Here is a 17,786-nt window from a genome sequence, read left to right as displayed (position 1 = left end):
ATTAATAATTGTTTATAATAATTTTTAAAAAATTGAGAGCGCGAAAAAATTTTTTTTTAACATTTTTCTATATACTATTAAAAACATATTTTCAAGGTTTATATTAATATTCATTGACTGGCCCTGGATTCCGAGGTATAAACCTTACGGCGCTCCACTAATAACTGATACCGAAACATCAAGGGATGAAGCATATTTTAAAAATTGGAAATTTGAAAATTGGTTTTCCATGGAATTTTGAAATCACGCAAAGTGCATGCGAGCAAAGTATGAAGCGGAAATGTAGCGATTTTTTCTAATTATTACACGTATTTTGGCCTGAGTGGACATTTTGTACTAGTTTTTGAAGTGAAACTTCTTTATCGAGGTTGGAAAAAAAAATAGTGTAACATTTTTTCGTTACGCGTGACATTTTTCCGTTACGCACCATCTTTTTCTTATCCCTACCACGCGTGATTCGACGAATTTCTGTAAAGTTGCATATAGTAAATTATTTTTTGAAAAATAAGGTCATAAAGAAGTTTCACTTCTTACGTGTGTACACTAGTACACGCACACATTTTTTTTAATAGCATTTTAAACGCTTTACAAATGTGAAACATATCACTTTGTAGGTACTAGCTCACAATTTTGACCTGAGGCCGTATTATGACCTCTTATTTCCAGACAGATTACGCCGCGAATTGAACTGACTGGCAAATTCATATTATGATCGCAATAATGTTTGTACTTTGTCCTCAATGGAATCCTAAACCACTTAACCGATTATAATAAAATTCGCACACCATGTGCAGTTCGATCCAACTTGAGATATAGGATAGTTTAAACATGTAGGTACCACGGGCGAAGCCGGGGCGGACCGCTAGTGGTATTATACGAATTTGTCAGTCAATTCAATTTACTGCGTAATCTGTCTGGAAATAATAGGTCATAATACGGCTCCTGAACTCTCATAGGATAGGGGGCTCTTGTCACAGCAGTGGGAACATATTATATGGTCTGATGATAACAATTACAAAGATATACCTAAAACCTCACCTGTATTAAAATCAACCTTTTAACTTCGACAAAACAATCAATACATGATTTCCTTCCCTTTCCATTGAACATGATGCAAGGTGTCATGTAGCTGTTACGAGGAAACCGTTGTGGGAACCAAATACATGGTTATGTGCGGAATACTGAGAATTGGCGGCCATTTTGAAATGGTGGAAATCAGTCAGACGTAACTTTTCAATTATTATAAGTGGTGATAGTAAAGGTCGGGACTTTTTGTGAAAATATGTTGAGGGAAGTTAAAAAGGTTTGATAATGAAAGAGACAGCTCTACTGAACTTAACTGATCTATAAGTTATAATATGTTTAGAATATTATGTCAGATGTCTATAATATGTTAAATGTTATCAGACACAAATAAATATGTACCTACACACAATAATACAAATAACTTATAACCACAAAATTGCGCTTGGAAAGGCAATCTTGTATAGGTACTTACGTTTTTGGATACTGCGATTAATAATAATTCATGGAGGTTTTAATTTAGGTAAGGGCCGATTTTTCAATGCTTGGTTAAAACTTATCCGTCCGTAGGTATCCATCCGTATTAATTTTAATATTATTACACGATAATATTAAAATTTCACGTAAACTGTCAAATACGGGCAATTAGAATACGTTTTTAAAATGGCAGTGTTAGCCCTAAGTATACCTACATAAAACCTACAGGATTTAGTAGGTAGCATCGACAACAGGTAGGTAGGTATCCTGAAAGCCTAGTCCAGTGCCAAAATATTATTTTTGCATGTTATGATTATATTATGTTAGAACTTAGATCTACCTGATAGTAATCAGGTATATACCTACTATTGTGCTTATGATTGTACCTACTAGTACCTACCACGCGAGTAAACCCGCGGGCTGGAGCTAAGCTGGAGCTTGTAAAATATAAATAAACATTTTATAAAACTAATGGGCGTAACTTAGGGAAGCAGCTGAATGTAAATTGTATGTTTTACAATAGGAACTTATAATAGGTTATGCATTTAAATTTGAATGAGGTGGGAGTGTTTTAAACTACATTTGAAATAGTGTTAAACTTTTAAAAATGTATCGTAGGAATTCAGTTCTTTCGGCACGAAACAGAGAGATCTGAAAGAGCTTAAAGCTTGTTGCATTTTAATGCTCTTCAGTAATTTGGTGTTACCTACCTAAACATGCAAATGTGTCAAAAATATAGTTTATTTACTCATATAGGTATACCTACTTACAAGTTACAATTAAAGAAATATGGTACCGAACGATACGATATCATACAAATATGGTAGGTTGTGGGAATTTATTGCAATTTATAGGACAATATTAGAATTCATAAATAAAAAATCAATTTTAAGGACCATGTAGACCTCATAAATTAAAATAATATTCGCTTATCTAATATCCTCTGAACTTACTTTCTTTTAAAATCTTCCTGAGGATGAACCTCATGAAAAATACGGACAAGCAGTGTTACAATCCAGGGAAACCATTACGTCACTGGCCACTGGTTACCATAAAAAAGAAAAATAATAAAACCTTCGTCTCACCTGGCTGAGGCGTTGCCAAAAAGCGAAAATTAAAAAATAAACTCAGCTAACACCGCCCATTCGCCGTCCCTCTCGCACTGTCTGTCTCTTTCCTTACCCTCTGAAATCCGAACGCGCTTTTGTTATTTGACTCCGCAACGTCAATGGGAGAGGGTGTATAGATAAATTAGTTGTAGTGTTGTTAAAATTTGAAACTGAACACCGGTGACTGTGTGTGCAATAAGTTTTAAATATTAATTAGGTTTTAATTTAGGTGAGTTTCGTATACTTTTATTATTAGAGCTTTTAGATATTGGTTTTGCCTTTTGTTATATATTGTAGATAAATAGATAGGTTGTAAAGATGAGAGAAATTATAAAAAAATCACAAATGGCCTGCAAAAAAAATTATAAAGGTTTTCATATAATATTTTTTATAATACAGTTTATTATTCAAATACCTACAGTAGGTCTTTTAATAATTGCATCAATAGGTCATTTTAAAATTAAAATTAAAATTGCAACTATGTAATGCTATTATTTTGTACGGTTTAATAATTTATTAAATACCTTTTAAAATGTAAAACAATTGCTCTACCATGACTCTACTATTTCTTCATAATATTTTTAACTAGCTATGCCCCGTGGTTTTACCCGCGTTGCTCCGCTCATGTTGGTCTTAGCGTAAAAATAAATAGCCTATAGCCTTTCTCGGTAAATGGGCTATCTAACACCGAAAGAATTTTTCAAATCGGACCAGTAGTTCCCGAGATTAGCGCGTTCAAATTAACAAACAAACTCTTCAGCTTTATAATATTAGTATAGATTAAACCTGAATAATGAATGAATGAATGAATAAGGTATATTTGAATAAAAATAAAAAATAATGTTGATACAAAATTTATATTAGGAGATTTAAAAAAACTTGTTTCTTCGGCAGTATGGAAAATTTTCCGGGCAAATCTTTAGGGATTAATTTTCACAAAAAAATATATCTTACCTATGTTTGATCTTAGAAAACTATTTTTATATCAATTTTTTTTATTTAAAAACCTAATATGTATTGTTAAAGTGAAATAACACAAAAAAATATCTCTGATAATATCCATTATTGTAAAATGACTAACCAGGTTTTGATGGAATTGGATAAAATTTCACTTATTTCTTTGAATGGGGTTACAGAAAGTTATGAAATAAATAATATCTATTTTTATCTTATCCTGGCATAACTCGGGCTTTTGCACAAAACAGTACGAAAACAGGAGCATAATATTATAAACTTTTAGCTTTTGTATCCTAGTGAATCTATAATATAAAAATGAATCGCAAAATGTGTTGGTAAGCGCATAACTCGAGAACGGCTGAACCGATTTCGATAATTATTTTTTACTAGCGGTCCGCCCCGGCTTCGCCCGTGGTACATATTTACGTTTTCTCTACCTAAAAACCATCCTCGTACTTCAAGGAATATAATAAAAAAATAATTATCGAAATCGGTTCAGCCGTTCTCGAGTTATGCGCTTACCAACACATTTTGCGATTCATTTTTATATATAAGATAAGATTATATTCCTTGAAGTACGAGGATGGTTCTTATGTAGAGAAAACGTAAACATGTACCACGGGCGAAGCCGGGGCGGACCGCTAGTATAATATAGAGCCGAACTCTATTTCTTATAAGTATTCATTTACATATATTAAAAACTAGGTATCTCAGTAGATGTTTTTCTGCCCTATTGCCTCTATTTCATGTTTTCTCTCCATAAGAACCTTCCTTGTGCTGTGACAAAATAAAAAAAAAATTAAGTACCTATTTGCAGAATTGGTAGAGCCGTTCTCGAGTTTAACGCAAAGCTCTACATTTGGCGATTAATTTTTATTTTATAGATCTGTTACATTATTACATACGCAGGAGGCAGTTAAATAATCTATTTCAAACAAACAAAAATCGAATATTCTTTCTTTATAAAGTAATTAAAAAATTGGTAGGTAGTTGGCGTTTGTTGGCGTTCTAGTGGAAAATAAGTCTTATTGTTGTTTAATTTTTCTTGTATCTCGGTATTTAACTTATGATGTGTTATTAATTTAGAAAAAATGTTACCTAATAGGTTCTCATGCAGGTAATATAATAGCATAATCATTACCTATTAATAATACTGATATCTAAATTCTTTTTTAGTAAATAACATATTAAAAGGTCTATTATATAAATATCTATATCTTATATATAAAATTCTCGTGTCACAATGTTAGTCTGCATACTCCTCCGAAACGGGTGGACCGATTCTCATGAAATTTTCTGTGCATATCGGGTAAGTCTGAGAATCGGCCAACATCTATTTTTCATATGTACCACGGGCGAAGCCGGGGCGGACCGCTAGTATATATATAATATGTAATTGCAATAAAACTCTACTTTATTTAAATGCTTTCCCGCGCAGCTTCGCCCCCGTATTCAAAAGGAAAAACCGCATAGTTCCCAATCCCGTCGGATTTCCTTAATAGGCTAGATTTTATACCTATTATAATAGTAGTAAATCTAACTAATCCCTATTAGTTCGCTTAGTTTTTTTGTATTTAGTGTTCTTTAAAAGCAAGCGGTCATATCAAATAACTAGCAGTCTGACCCGGTTTTGTCCAACGGTGAAAGAATTTCGATTTTCACAGTATTTACTCAGTTTTGCCGTTTGCACGTTCAAATAAACTCGGTAAAAGCATAATATAAATTTACGAGCTTAGCCTTCGTTGTCAAAAACTAAAACCACCACTATTAGGTACCAAATTGAAAATGAAATTTGAAGTTATAGGTACATTTTCAGGTAATATTCAAACATTACTTCTTTATAATAAAACTAGCTTTCCGCTCGCGGCTTCGCTCGCGTTTTCAAAGAAAAAATGACATAGTTTCCTTGGGATTTCCGGGATTAAACCTATCCTGTGTGTTAATCCAAGTTACGCTCTATATGTGTGCTAAATTTCATTGTAATCGGTTCAGTAGTATTTGCGTGAAAGAGTAACAAAGATACACACACACATCCATCCGCACAAACTTTCGCATTTATAATATTAGTAGGAAGTAGGATGAAATAGCTATTACATATATAGCAATGTTCCGATTCTAGAAATAAACCGCAAAAATTGTTTTAAAATAGTGTCCGGTGAAAACTCATAGGATGTTATGATAACAATGCGAATATTTTTACGCGAATGGTTGACATTTTAAATTAAAAATAATGATGTTACTATTGTGCTGATATCAGCATACTATATAGTAGATAGTATAATTCATATAATACGTTTTATTACACCACCTTCTTAATCAATAATATTTTTCAATAGATTTCTCATTTTTCACAAATTTGAGTTGCAGTTGCTACATTTTTGTTGTTGTACATATGTTTTTGAAAAAGGAGTTAAAGGATGATTGTTTGGTTTGTGTTTGTTTACGTGGTAATTAAATTATATTCCATTCACAGAATAAGAAGTGATGAAATCTACAAACATGGATTGTTCCGATCGACTCAGTCCTTCGAGTGACATAACAAGCGAATCGGAAACGTCACTACCACCTTTTGCGTATGAAAACCAAAATGGAAACTTCTACCAAACAGAATTACAAGAAAAACAGTTCTTTTCCTGCAAACAGAAGTCACCTCAAAACGAAAGAACCAAAGAGGTTTATCTACAAGAGAGCAATAAAAATTTCGATTATCTGTCCCCGCCAAGAAGCAAAAAGTATTTGAATTTCGAACTCAAATTGCCGCCAATAAACGATAACTTTTTTCAAGTTGAAACAGAAGAAAGGATGCGTTCATACTTCAGTGATGCGCAAAATAAGTGCATTCAAAATGAGAATAATTTAACTGAAATTGAGATTGAAATAAATAATCAGAGTTTCGAACATGTTGCCAGTGTTAATAATGAAAGATTGCAGTCTTATTTTGAAAATGGCGCGAATAATATGCGTAGAATGAATTTTAATTCTGAACAAGTGCAGTGTATGTGTGAAGCTTTACAGCAAAAGGGAGATATTGAAAAGTTAGCAGCCTTTTTATGGAGTTTGCCAGAGAGTCAGCTGTTGTGTGGAAATGAAACTGTTTTACGGTATGTATATTCTATGTATTGTAATCTGTAACATCATTAGCTGTTATATGGTTTATTTTTGTCCTTGATAGAAATAACAGTAGATAGGTATTAGGTCGTTTTTAGCCGTACTGAATTAATTTGTATGCAATCTTTCAATCCATACTTAATATTATAAATGCGAAAGTAACTCTGTCTGTCTGTCTGTTACTCAATCACGCCTAAACTACTGAACCAATTTGCATGAAATTTGGTATGGAGATATTTTGATACCCGAGAAAGGACATAGGATAGGTTTTATCCCCGAAATCCTACGGGAACGGGTTTTTATTTGAAAACGCGGGCGAAGCCGCGGGCGGAAAGCTAGTTACAATACCTATATACAAGACTTAAGTATGTATAGATTACCTATGGAGATATGATTTATCGTTTGTAAGTTTGTTTTACAATTTTTCAAAGTATGGTACCTAATTTTTAAATATTTTATTCCCGACGTAGCACCTATGCAAAATTTTATTTTGCTGTTATACCAAGTCTCACTCACGGCGCAAACACGGCGCGGTTGAGGCTATTTAATTTTTGTTATTTATATATATTGTGTTTATTATTTTTCACTCGATTAAAATTGAAACATGTTGAATTTAGAGCTCGTGCCCTCGTCGCGTACCATAGAGGAGTTTATCAAGAATTGTACGCCATTTTGGAGACGCATACTTTCCCGCCAAAACATCACTCCACTCTACAAACTTTATGGTTCAAAGCGCATTATAAAGAAGCGGAAAAAGTTCGAGGGCGGGCTTTGGGTAAGATTTTTTTATAATTTTATGTTGTTTTTTTACCAGATATTATTTCCAATTTAACATTTCATATTTTTCTTGTTTTACAATACAATTAGGTTATCTTTGATTTGTTCTGATGAGCTCTTTAGGAAGGAACTCAGGATTTTCTTAGCAATCATATTTTAGCAGCATTTTAAATTGTACTGTATTCATTTGTGAACTCAATATATTTTTCTATCTACACAAATAACTAGAATATTTTCGTCAGATTGATATATTATTTTTTAAATTTTAATAAAACATATAAAATTGTCCTAGGTGCTGTGGACAAGTACAGGTTAAGAAAAAAATATCCCTTACCAAAAACAATATGGGATGGTGAAGAGACAGTTTACTGTTTTAAAGAGAAAAGTCGAAACGCACTAAAGGACTGTTATTATAGAAATAGGTAAGTTTTCAGAAATATACAGTATGTTTATGTTCGTACATAGATACTTATTTATGATGATTATTAGCATCGTAGAGCCTACTAGTTATTATTCTGTGGTAGAGCAAAGGAAATAATGGAGTCGTTGTTAATTAATGATTGATTTCTAATAATGTCGACGAGGAACTGATGGTAAATCATCCTCATTTTCTTCTCTACGAAGACGATCTGGTATGCAGGATAAGCTATCAGCAACATTCAAATAAAAATCAAGCAGAGCCAGTGATTCTTTTCTAGGTAACTTATTGGCTAAACAATCGTTTCGGTAAAGCCTCCAAGAGTTGACCAGCGCAAGATCCAAGAAGTGTATGAGAACTTTCAACGTTGTACCTTCCATAGCGGATTACCTGTCTTGCAGCCGGAGTATCAGAATCAATAACATGGAGTGCATTACGAAGGACAAGGAACCTGTCTCATGACATAAGACGAGATACCACCTCTAACTTAGTAGTAGCTCTCCAATACATCGGCAGTCGAGGAAAGGAAATGCAGCCCATGATGATATGTGCTACAAATAATTTAGCGATCTCTGCACTTGTACATTTGAGTTCACGGCCTGTAGTGCGTAGGAAATATACGTTTGTGCAACGCGATACCTCTTCTAGAAACTCAGTGTCAAAATAGTCGTTAAAATAATCAATTGGACGCCTTGCCGGCTTTATTTGCAGAGCAGGATAGTCGTGCGCTTTCTCTGCGAATGTAGTTTGCTTCCATACTCTCTTTCTCGTTGCCCTGGGTGCTGATGCTGAAACTCTTCCTCGAACAGCTTCCAGAACAACTTCTGATAAGCTGGATCTATCATGTCTAGCAGAAGTTGAATTGCCTTGGCGTGATCTTCTAGATACCCGAACAGTGTTTCTTGGTGTCGGCGGGATTTGTATCTCAATCAACGGAGAAAGTTGTGGCACTACTGGAGTAGATGACGTCGAAGGAGCCATAAAGGAACTCTCAGGGACAACTTCATCGACCTGCTCCCCTTCAAAGTGATTTTCATCATTAGTTTGCCTAAATAAGACATCTTGATCGAATAATTCCAGGTCGTCTTCGTCAAAATCTTCTAGCTCTGAATTATTTCCATCATTTAATAGGTCTGCTATCATGTCATCAGTAAGCTTAAGCCCTAAAATAAAAAATAAAACCATATTTAGGAAGCATAATACTCAAAAGCAACTTAAAAATGCACCACAACAAAACAAATTAATTGTACGTACTACGACCGGTATCACACGACCGTGAGTGTTTAAATTTCGAAGAAGATTCTAATAAAACTATCGATGTAAAGTACAAAAAACACTTGATATACTTTAAAGCAACTCATAAAGATACGATACACATAGAAAGTTATTTAAATATCTGTTTAAATTACGTAAATATTAGGTACTTACGCGAGCGGGAATCGTTGTCGAAGAACGCAGCCATCCTTCCTGCGGCCTCTGGGCTTCTAACAAGTTATGAATTGTGTCTACACTAATAAACCAGTTTTTCACGCGTTCTCAGATAGACTCACTAACGATCGGCACAGGTTGCGTTCGCAAAAGTTGATTTGATTTTGGTCCAGATTTTTTTAAAGTCAAGACTCACGATCTTATCAGACCGGTTGTAAAGGGTTAAATAAATATAATTTTATTCAAATACTCATTTGTTATAAATTGTATTGTAAAATTTCAAGGTAGCGACATGGCAATACCGTAACGCCATGGAAGAAGGCGACGATTTTGATAACTTTGAATCTTGTCAAAGAAGTTTCACTTCTGACACGTGTGCTCGGCACACACGTTATTTTTTATCATGATTCTTAACTATTTTTGTGTTATATACCTATTGATTTTTTTATATATTTTTTACACAGGTATCCTACGCCAGACGAAAAGCGCGCGCTTGCCCAAAAAACCGGGTTGACATTGACACAAGTGTCAAATTGGTTCAAAAACCGCCGACAAAGGGATAGAACTCCGCAACAACCGAATCGACCGTGAGTGGTAGCTTTATTTTTTTTGTGTCATAAAAAATCGCTTAGAAGAGGGAAAACTGAGTAAAACAGACATAGCAAACCTACCCTTCAGTGCGTGTCAAACATATCTATACTTAATATTATAAAGCTGAAGAGTTTGTTTGTTTGAACCCGCTAATCTCAGGAACTACTGGTCCGATTTGAAAAATTCTTTCGGTGTTAGATAGCCCATCTATTGAGGAAGGTTATAGATATAGGCTATATATCACCACGCCAACCAACAGGAGGGGAGCAATGCGGGTAAAACCGCGGGGCACAGCTAGTGCGTGATAAAAATAAAGTTGGACACTGTGAAATAATGTAGCTTTCTTCTGATTAAAGAATTTCAAAATCGGATAAGTAAAGTCTTTCCTCTCAATAATTCTTTAAATGCTAAAAAAGCTTGGGGAAAGCTTTTTTTGTACATTTGATGATATTTTTCCTAATGGTTAACGAATAAAAATTAAAAAATCGATTAAAGATTAAATTACTACCTACCCATTTATTGTTGATTTACTCTCACATGTTTCAGCACCATTATTATTATTTTATTATTATCGATTAAATTACTACCCATTTATTGTTGATTTGCTCTCACATGTTTCAGCACCATTTGCCGATATCCCCATGAAAAATTGACTTTGTTTAGTTTTTATACATTTCGTGGTATTTACCAAAAGGGCATTGCAGATGTGACGACCCTTTGTTGCATTGATTAATGTCCACTAATGACATGTCCAGTAATTATTGCCAGTGACAAAAAAAAATAGGTTTTGCCATACGTTGTGTATTTTTTGCAGATAACACGTATACATAACAGTAGGAATAAGTGTTCGCTTTCTATGTCCATATGTATGCTTAAATCTTTAAAACTGCGCAATGGATTTTGATGAAGTTTTTTTAACGGATAGAGTGATTTTGAGTGAGTGAGTGAGTTTAAGTGTATAATTTATTAGACTTTAGATAAAGCGAAGCCGCGGGCGGAAATCTATAGTTTCTTTATAAAAATATTTTGATGGTGATTATAATTTATAGACTTTCCTTTTCGTTAAAAGCCGATATTTAGAAGGACAGGTGATGTATTTATTAATTTAGTAACTACAGTCTAAAAACATGACCCTCTTTCGCGCAGTCTGTTACATCTTAAAAAATATAAACACCAATCCCAAGAGCGATAAGCACAAAACCCAAATATTATATTTACGAGCTTCCAGTCAAAGGAAGCCATTGTTTTTATATTCAAGGTTGAAGTCGGTTCGTGTGACCAATTGACTGAAGCTTATATAAACGAAACTTGAAATAATTTTTAATCACTACATAGTATAAAACATATGTATAAAACAAAGTCGCTTTCTCTGTCCCTTTGTACCTATGCTTAAATCTTTAAAACTACGTCACGGATTTTGATGTATTGCACGCCTCATAAGCGAAGCGTTGAGGTGGGTACTACTGTCACTTCGCGCAAAACATCTGATTTTTCAAACTTAAAATGTCTTTATGTATCATACATTGCACTTGTAAGATAATACATACACACACATATTAAGAAAAAACACTATTTTTAACATTCATGATATTTTTGATGTCATTTTTGTTATTTAAACTAGTTAAAAAACAGTTTAAAAAAGTTCTGTCTTGGACGTCCGTGTGTCTGTATGTGCGGATCCTTTTTCTTGTTAACACGATAGCGACCGAAATACTTTACTAATCGAGTCTTTTTTAGGGTTCCGTAGCCAAAATGGCAAAAACGGAACCCTTATAGTTTCGTCATGTCCGTCTGTCCGTCTGTCCGTCTGTCCGTCTGTCACAGCCGATTTACTCGGAAACTATAAGTACTACAGTGATGAAATTTGATGGGAATATGTGTTGTATGAACCGCTACAAAAATATGACACTAAATAGTAAAAAAAAGAATTGGGGGTGGGGCCCCCCATACATGTAACTGAGGGATGAAATTTTTTTTTTCGATGTACATACCCGTGTGGGGTATCAATGGAAAGGTCTTTTAAAATGATATAAAGTTTTCTAAAAAACATTTTTCTTAAAGTGAACGGTTTTTGAGATATCAGCTCTCAAAGTCGTAAAAAGTATGTCCCCCCCCCTCTATTTTTATAACTACGGGGTATAAAATTCTAAAAAAAATAGAGGTGATGCATGCTAATTAACTCTTTCAACGATTTTTGGTTTGATCAAAGTATCTCTTATAGTTTTTGAGATAGGTTGATTTAACTGTAATTTATTATATTTGCTGCTACGGAACCCTTTGTGCGCGAGCCCGACTCGCACTTGGCCGGTTTTTTCTCTTACGCTTGAGTATGCTCAGGAATAGAACCCTTTCATTTTTCAGGGTCTGATTCGATGTGGTTTAATTGTTATTAAATAAACAAAAATAATAATTAATAAATATTTATTAAAAAAAAATTATGAGGCGTGCACTTTTGGATTTTCCAAATTATTTTTTAATAGATAGAGTGATTTAAGAGGAAGGTACCTATATAATTTTTAGGTTTCAGACAAAACGGGCGAAGCCGCGGGCGGTAAGCTAGTAATATACAAAACAATTCGCTCGTTGGTTGGCACAGGATAAAATGAAATATAGCATATATCACTCAGAAATTCGACGAGCTTTCCCCTTTATAATATATACTAGCCGTGCCCCGCGGTTTTACCCGCATCCGCTCCTGTCGTTGGTCTTAGCGTGAAGATACATATATAATATCACCGCCAAAAGAATTTTTCAAATCGGACCGATAGTTCCTGAGATTAGCGCGTTCAAACAAACAATAATTAACAAACTCTTCAGCTTTATAATATTAGTATATGTAGATTAATAGAAAGGTAACTATATCTAGAAATATATTAAGTGTATTATTTGTATTTTAACAGTACTTATTATTTTCGTAGTGCTAACAGTTATAGTAAAACTTTTGTTTAGGATGTTTTAATTTTTTTATATAATTTACTGATAAATAAACCACTGCATCTCCTTATTCACCTAATATGTAAAATCCGTATGGTGCAAATCACATTAGTTCACAAAATATAAATAATATTCATTTGAAAGAAGTCAAAAGCACGACAAAATCGTAAAAGCTCAAAACGGCCATTTGCATTGTTTCAATCAAGCGTAGTAAGTAGTTTTTGTTAGGCTCAAACAATAGAGCGACATTAAAAACCTTATTTGCAAAAATAGATTTATGTTTGTATTAAAAACCTATTTGTATGTTATGCATTTTTAACTTAAAGGGTTAATATAAACACATTTAGAATAGGCAAATTAAATAGGCACTAATGTGTGTTATAATGTTTGTAAACAACACTTCAATATTATATATTATACTAGCTTTCCGCCCGCGGCTTCATCCGCTTTTTTCAAAGAAAAACCCAAAACTATACCTACGTAGTTCCCGTTCCTGTGGAATATCCGGGATAAAACCTATTAAGTATATTATGTGTTAATCCATGTTACCCACTATATGTGTGCTAAATTTCATTGTAATCGGTTCAGTACCTAGTATTTGCGTGAAAGAGTGAAACATACATTCTATCCTCACAAACTTTCGCATTTAGGTATAATATTTGGTAGTAAGATAAGGATAGGATAGGATAGGACTTGGACTTGTTAATTTTGAACTGACGACGTACTGACGTCACAAAAAGTTCTATTCATATTAAAGTTTTCTATTGAAATTTTTATGCTATGTTAACTCGATTACTCCAAGACGATGGCCCGATTTCAAAAATTCTTTTTTGAGCCTTTATTTCAGTCTTTCTTTTGATGCAGAGAAACATTATAGGTATTATCTAATTTTATTTCAATATTATAAAAAAAAACTTAATCTAATACAAAAAGATAAAATTATTGGCTTATAAACAAGTACATTTCTAGTAAGTATTTCAAAATAAAGACAAAAGTAATAAGTAATAACATTTATTTTTTTTTTTCAGAGAAATCCTGGTTCCCGCGCAACATTCAAACGGTGGCTGGGCACAGTCATTCATACCCAACGCGTATTACCATAAACTTCAAGACGCAACTCATTATTTACATGGCAACACTCCATAGATGTGAAAAACTGAGAAAATGGCACAAAATCCGCTGTTTTTTTCTACGGAAAGTTTTAAAATAGCGGGTAATAATCTGAAGAAAATAGCGTGAAATAATCTGAAGTTCGTTGTTGTAATAACGGAATTAGAAAACTGTATACTACTACAAGACTACTACACTACACTAAATTAGTCACCTTCAATTATATATCTTATGAATTAAAATATAAACTAGTTAAGACTGGTGAATTATAAGCTGGTGTAGTCTTCACATGAGTAATTTACTAAGATAGTAATCACAGTAAAAACAAATCCATTTTTACGAATTTCCGTTTCAAATTTGAATTCATTGGCAAATATTTTCAGCCACATTTTCAGCCGTTTGCGAATACGAATTACGACAACATCCATACTAATATTATAAATGCGAAAGTAACTCTGTCTGTCTGTCTGTTATTCAATCACGCCTAAACTACTGAACCAATTTGCATGAAATTTGATATGGAGATATTTTGATACCCGAGAAAGGACATAGGCCTCCTTTTATTGCGAAATATGTACCACGGGCGAAGCCGGGGCGGACCTCTAGTAGATAATAGATGGGTACCATAAAGTGGTGTTGCCATGTATTTGTGATAATATTTACTTTTTAATCCCCATTTTAATATGCTTACTAGCCAGTCTCACATTTTTCTGAACACGTACTGTTTATACTAATAATGACAATTAATATAAATCTAATAGGTAATATGTATGTCAAGAAGTGTTAAAAATATCTCAGCATGTCGAGAAACTGGTTTTATACTACTTATGTTATTATATCCAAAGATTAATGAAAATAAATAAAACAAAAGAACGATAAGAATAGCTAAATAAAAGGAGGATGTTGTAATATCTGTTTTATATTTTCAAGAAAATAGTTATTAGAGTTTAGTATTAGTTATTGCTTATTAGAAAGTGATAGAAAAATTATTATTTTTAAATGTAAATAAACCATAGTCTATTTAGTTATTTTAATTATGTAGTTTTTTTAGTGGATTTGAAAATATATTAACCGTGTCAGTATTCTACAGATTTTTAGATAACAGATTATTTCATTAAATATCAGCTAAGTATAGTTGTGAAAAATATGTTTGAATAATACTGAAAAACATAGAATATTTACAATTATTTTGTATAAATCTTTGTTTACATAATATACATGCTAAAAGAAGCCATACTTATTGTTCCTATTCCATTATTATTTTTAACTATTCTAAGAATTAATGTGCATACCTAGTAATAGTATTTTATTGTCTATAATATTCTACTTTATATTCACTTATCCATTGTAAATAAAGGTGCTGTTATGTTTCATTGTATTCTAGTCTACCAACGTATTAAAGTTTAATATAATGCAAATATTATTGTTTCATTACCAACTACACTTTCTTTTTTCCCTCCATCATCCTTTTATTTGCGATATTAATATTTCAATAGAACATTTTTTCTTACTTTTACTTTAGAGATTGTTTAATTTTTTTTCTAAAATAAATACCTACCACAGATAAATACAGTGTAATTTTTTATATGGTCACACAAGGCACATATTGTCAGTTGTCAGTAATGCCAACTGTCATCGAAATATGTCAACTGTCAAGTGTCTACAGTCAATTTCTAAATCACAAAAATTTGCGAATGTCGTCAATCTCAAAATTCATAAATTGTTTATAAATAAATCACAAAGACTTCTTTGTTCATGGACTGTACATACTATTGCATATAAGCTAAGCTTAAATATAGATAGTGAAGTTTCTTCTTGAGACAAATATTAACTATAGTATTGCAACATTCCTTGATACATCGTGAAAGTTGTATAACCATAATGAGTGATTCTAAATCTTATGTTAATTTCTCGTGCCAGCGATGTCTTCAGCCTCTGAAGCTCGATGAATCTTTGAACAATCTTGGAGAACATACAATCGCCGATTTAACACTACAGATACGTCGTAACAATGAAGTGGACTTGGATTTGCAATCATCAAGCTTAGAGCACTATGTTCCACCCTTTCGTATGTTAGATTCAGGAAACGGAGCAAACGGGTTTATGGTGATCTCCGACGGGTGGGAAACTACATCTCTGGGGCATCAATTACATGTAAAAGCTACTTTATTCGATCTTTTGTCAAACAACTCTGATGTAGACCATCCCTTATGTGATGAATGTACAGATACCCTATTAGAACTTATGGATAATCAATTAAAAATAACGGAAGCGGAATGGAAAGATTATAACGATTATTTAAAAAAACTAGAGGATGATAAAGAGGATTTAAATTTGGAAGGTCTTGAAAAAGAATTAGAAGATTGGAAGCAAGAAGAAGATAGACTTTTGCAAGAATTATCTGCATTGCAAAAGGAGGAAAAAGCTATGAAAGATGAAATAGATGTTCAGGAAAAAGAGAAAGAGCGGTTAGAACAAGAGCAAGACATATATTGGAAGGAATACACTAGATATAGAAAGGATTTAATGACCACGGAAGATCAAATGAAATTCTATGAATGTCAATTATCATATACACAAGCGCAGCTGGAAAAACTAAAGAAAACAAATGTATTTAAAGCAACTTTTCACATATCGGATTCAGGACAATTTGGCATCATAAACAATTTTAGACTGGGTCGATTACCCACAGCTCCAGTAGATTGGTCAGAAATAAATGCCGCGTGGGGACAAACAGTACTACTACTATCATCATTGGCAAGGAAAATAAATTTCTGTTTTCAACGATACAGGCTCGTTCCATACGGAAATCATTCATACATAGAGGTTTTGGAGGATCAAAAAGTACTACCCTTATATGGGTCTGGGGGTTTCAGATTTCTCTGGGACACAAAGTTTGACGCAGCTATGGTCGCCTTCCTAGATTGTCTGCAACAGTTTAAAGAACAAGTCGAGAAGGGAAATACAGGGTTTTGCTTGCCGTATAGAATAGATAAGGGCAAAATTGAAGACACTGCGTCACCTCCGCATGCTTATTCTATCAAAATACAGTTTAATTCTGAAGAACATTGGACGAAAGCTCTGAAGTATATGTTAACGAATTTGAAATGGGCTTTGACATGGATTTCTTCGCAATTCAGTGAGGATAAAGTGGACGGGCAGTGATTTTAGTATAATCTGTGATAAATTAGCTATATTATGTTATCTGTATTCCAATAAAAAATTAGTTATCAGTCATTTTTTTATTGAAAATATTCTTTGGAAGATCTTATTAAATTATACATATTATATCCATTTTTATTATTGTTTTGTTTTATCTGTGCAGAATATTAAAATCTATTATAGTAAAAAAATAAATTTTAAATTTTTATTGGTTCACATTTTTCTTATTAATCTAAAGTCTTAAGCAGTTACAATATTTATAATAAAAATACCTAGGTATTACAGAACAAAAGATAATAATATGTTATTTTAGTATCTGAACGAATTTATTAAAGCGCCTAAACATCGTAATACCACTACATTAGTCTGTGCCACTACCTACAACATCAGCTCTTGTGCATTGTTCGTAATATAAAATCAATTACATAGATGTCGCTTTTCTAAATTCTTCACTTCGTTAATTGATGGAAGCAGTGCCATTACTTTCGCTAAAATTAAATAAAAATATGTATGAAATTAGGTGGATTAAATTCCATTTCATTAAACTAAAATATGTATGTAATATACAAGTAGGTAACACTATTATGAAATATCAAATAATAGTGATAAAGCGCACTAAAAAACCTCGAGTGGAGCTAATAATTTAAAGAGATATTAAGTATATTTTACGAAGATTCAGCGGTCAGCACCGG

General features: G+C 33.0%; 3 protein-coding genes across 4 annotated transcripts; 2 read left to right on the top strand and 1 right to left on the bottom strand.

The window, feature by feature from the left end:
- The first annotated feature begins 6,050 nt into the window (after positions 1 to 6,050).
- Positions 6,051 to 15,222, top strand: LOC149896882 (homeobox protein SIX6-like). 2 transcript variants are annotated; one of them, XM_090117216.1, is made up of 5 exons: positions 6,051 to 6,667; positions 7,292 to 7,449; positions 7,744 to 7,873; positions 9,762 to 9,884; positions 13,851 to 15,222. In XM_090117216.1, the coding sequence occupies exons 1-5, from the start codon at positions 6,051 to 6,053 to the stop codon at positions 13,966 to 13,968; spliced, it is 1,146 nt and encodes a 381-aa protein (XP_089973342.1). In that variant the 3' UTR covers positions 13,969 to 15,222. The 2 variants fall into 2 exon arrangements, with proteins under 2 accessions (XP_089973342.1, XP_089973343.1); XM_090117217.1 differs by having other exon boundaries at positions 6,054 to 6,667; positions 9,762 to 9,891; positions 13,851 to 13,879.
- LOC149896883 (uncharacterized) lies at positions 8,311 to 9,512 on the bottom strand. Its single transcript, XM_090117310.1, has 2 exons — positions 9,298 to 9,512; positions 8,311 to 9,032 (listed from the first exon to the last, which is right to left on the bottom strand). The coding sequence occupies exons 1-2, from the start codon at positions 9,329 to 9,331 to the stop codon at positions 8,326 to 8,328; spliced, it is 741 nt and encodes a 246-aa protein (XP_089973436.1). The 5' UTR covers positions 9,332 to 9,512; the 3' UTR covers positions 8,311 to 8,325.
- Positions 15,223 to 15,597: 375 nt separating the features above from the next.
- On the top strand, positions 15,598 to 17,165 carry Atg6 (Beclin-1-like Atg6). Its single transcript, XM_090117276.1, has one exon. The coding sequence runs from the start codon at positions 15,814 to 15,816 to the stop codon at positions 17,095 to 17,097; it is 1,284 nt and encodes a 427-aa protein (XP_089973402.1). The 5' UTR covers positions 15,598 to 15,813; the 3' UTR covers positions 17,098 to 17,165.
- Positions 17,166 to 17,786: the final 621 nt, after the last annotated feature.

Source organism: Colias eurytheme, chromosome 27, assembly GCF_061535395.1.
Source record: "Colias eurytheme isolate Ceu_HAF_F1 chromosome 27, ilColEury1 Martin Lab GWU primary, whole genome shotgun sequence".
NCBI classification, from domain to species: domain Eukaryota; kingdom Metazoa; phylum Arthropoda; class Insecta; order Lepidoptera; family Pieridae; genus Colias; species Colias eurytheme.
Note: the sequence above shows the minus strand (reverse complement) of the source record. Positions and strands in the feature narration are given on the sequence as shown.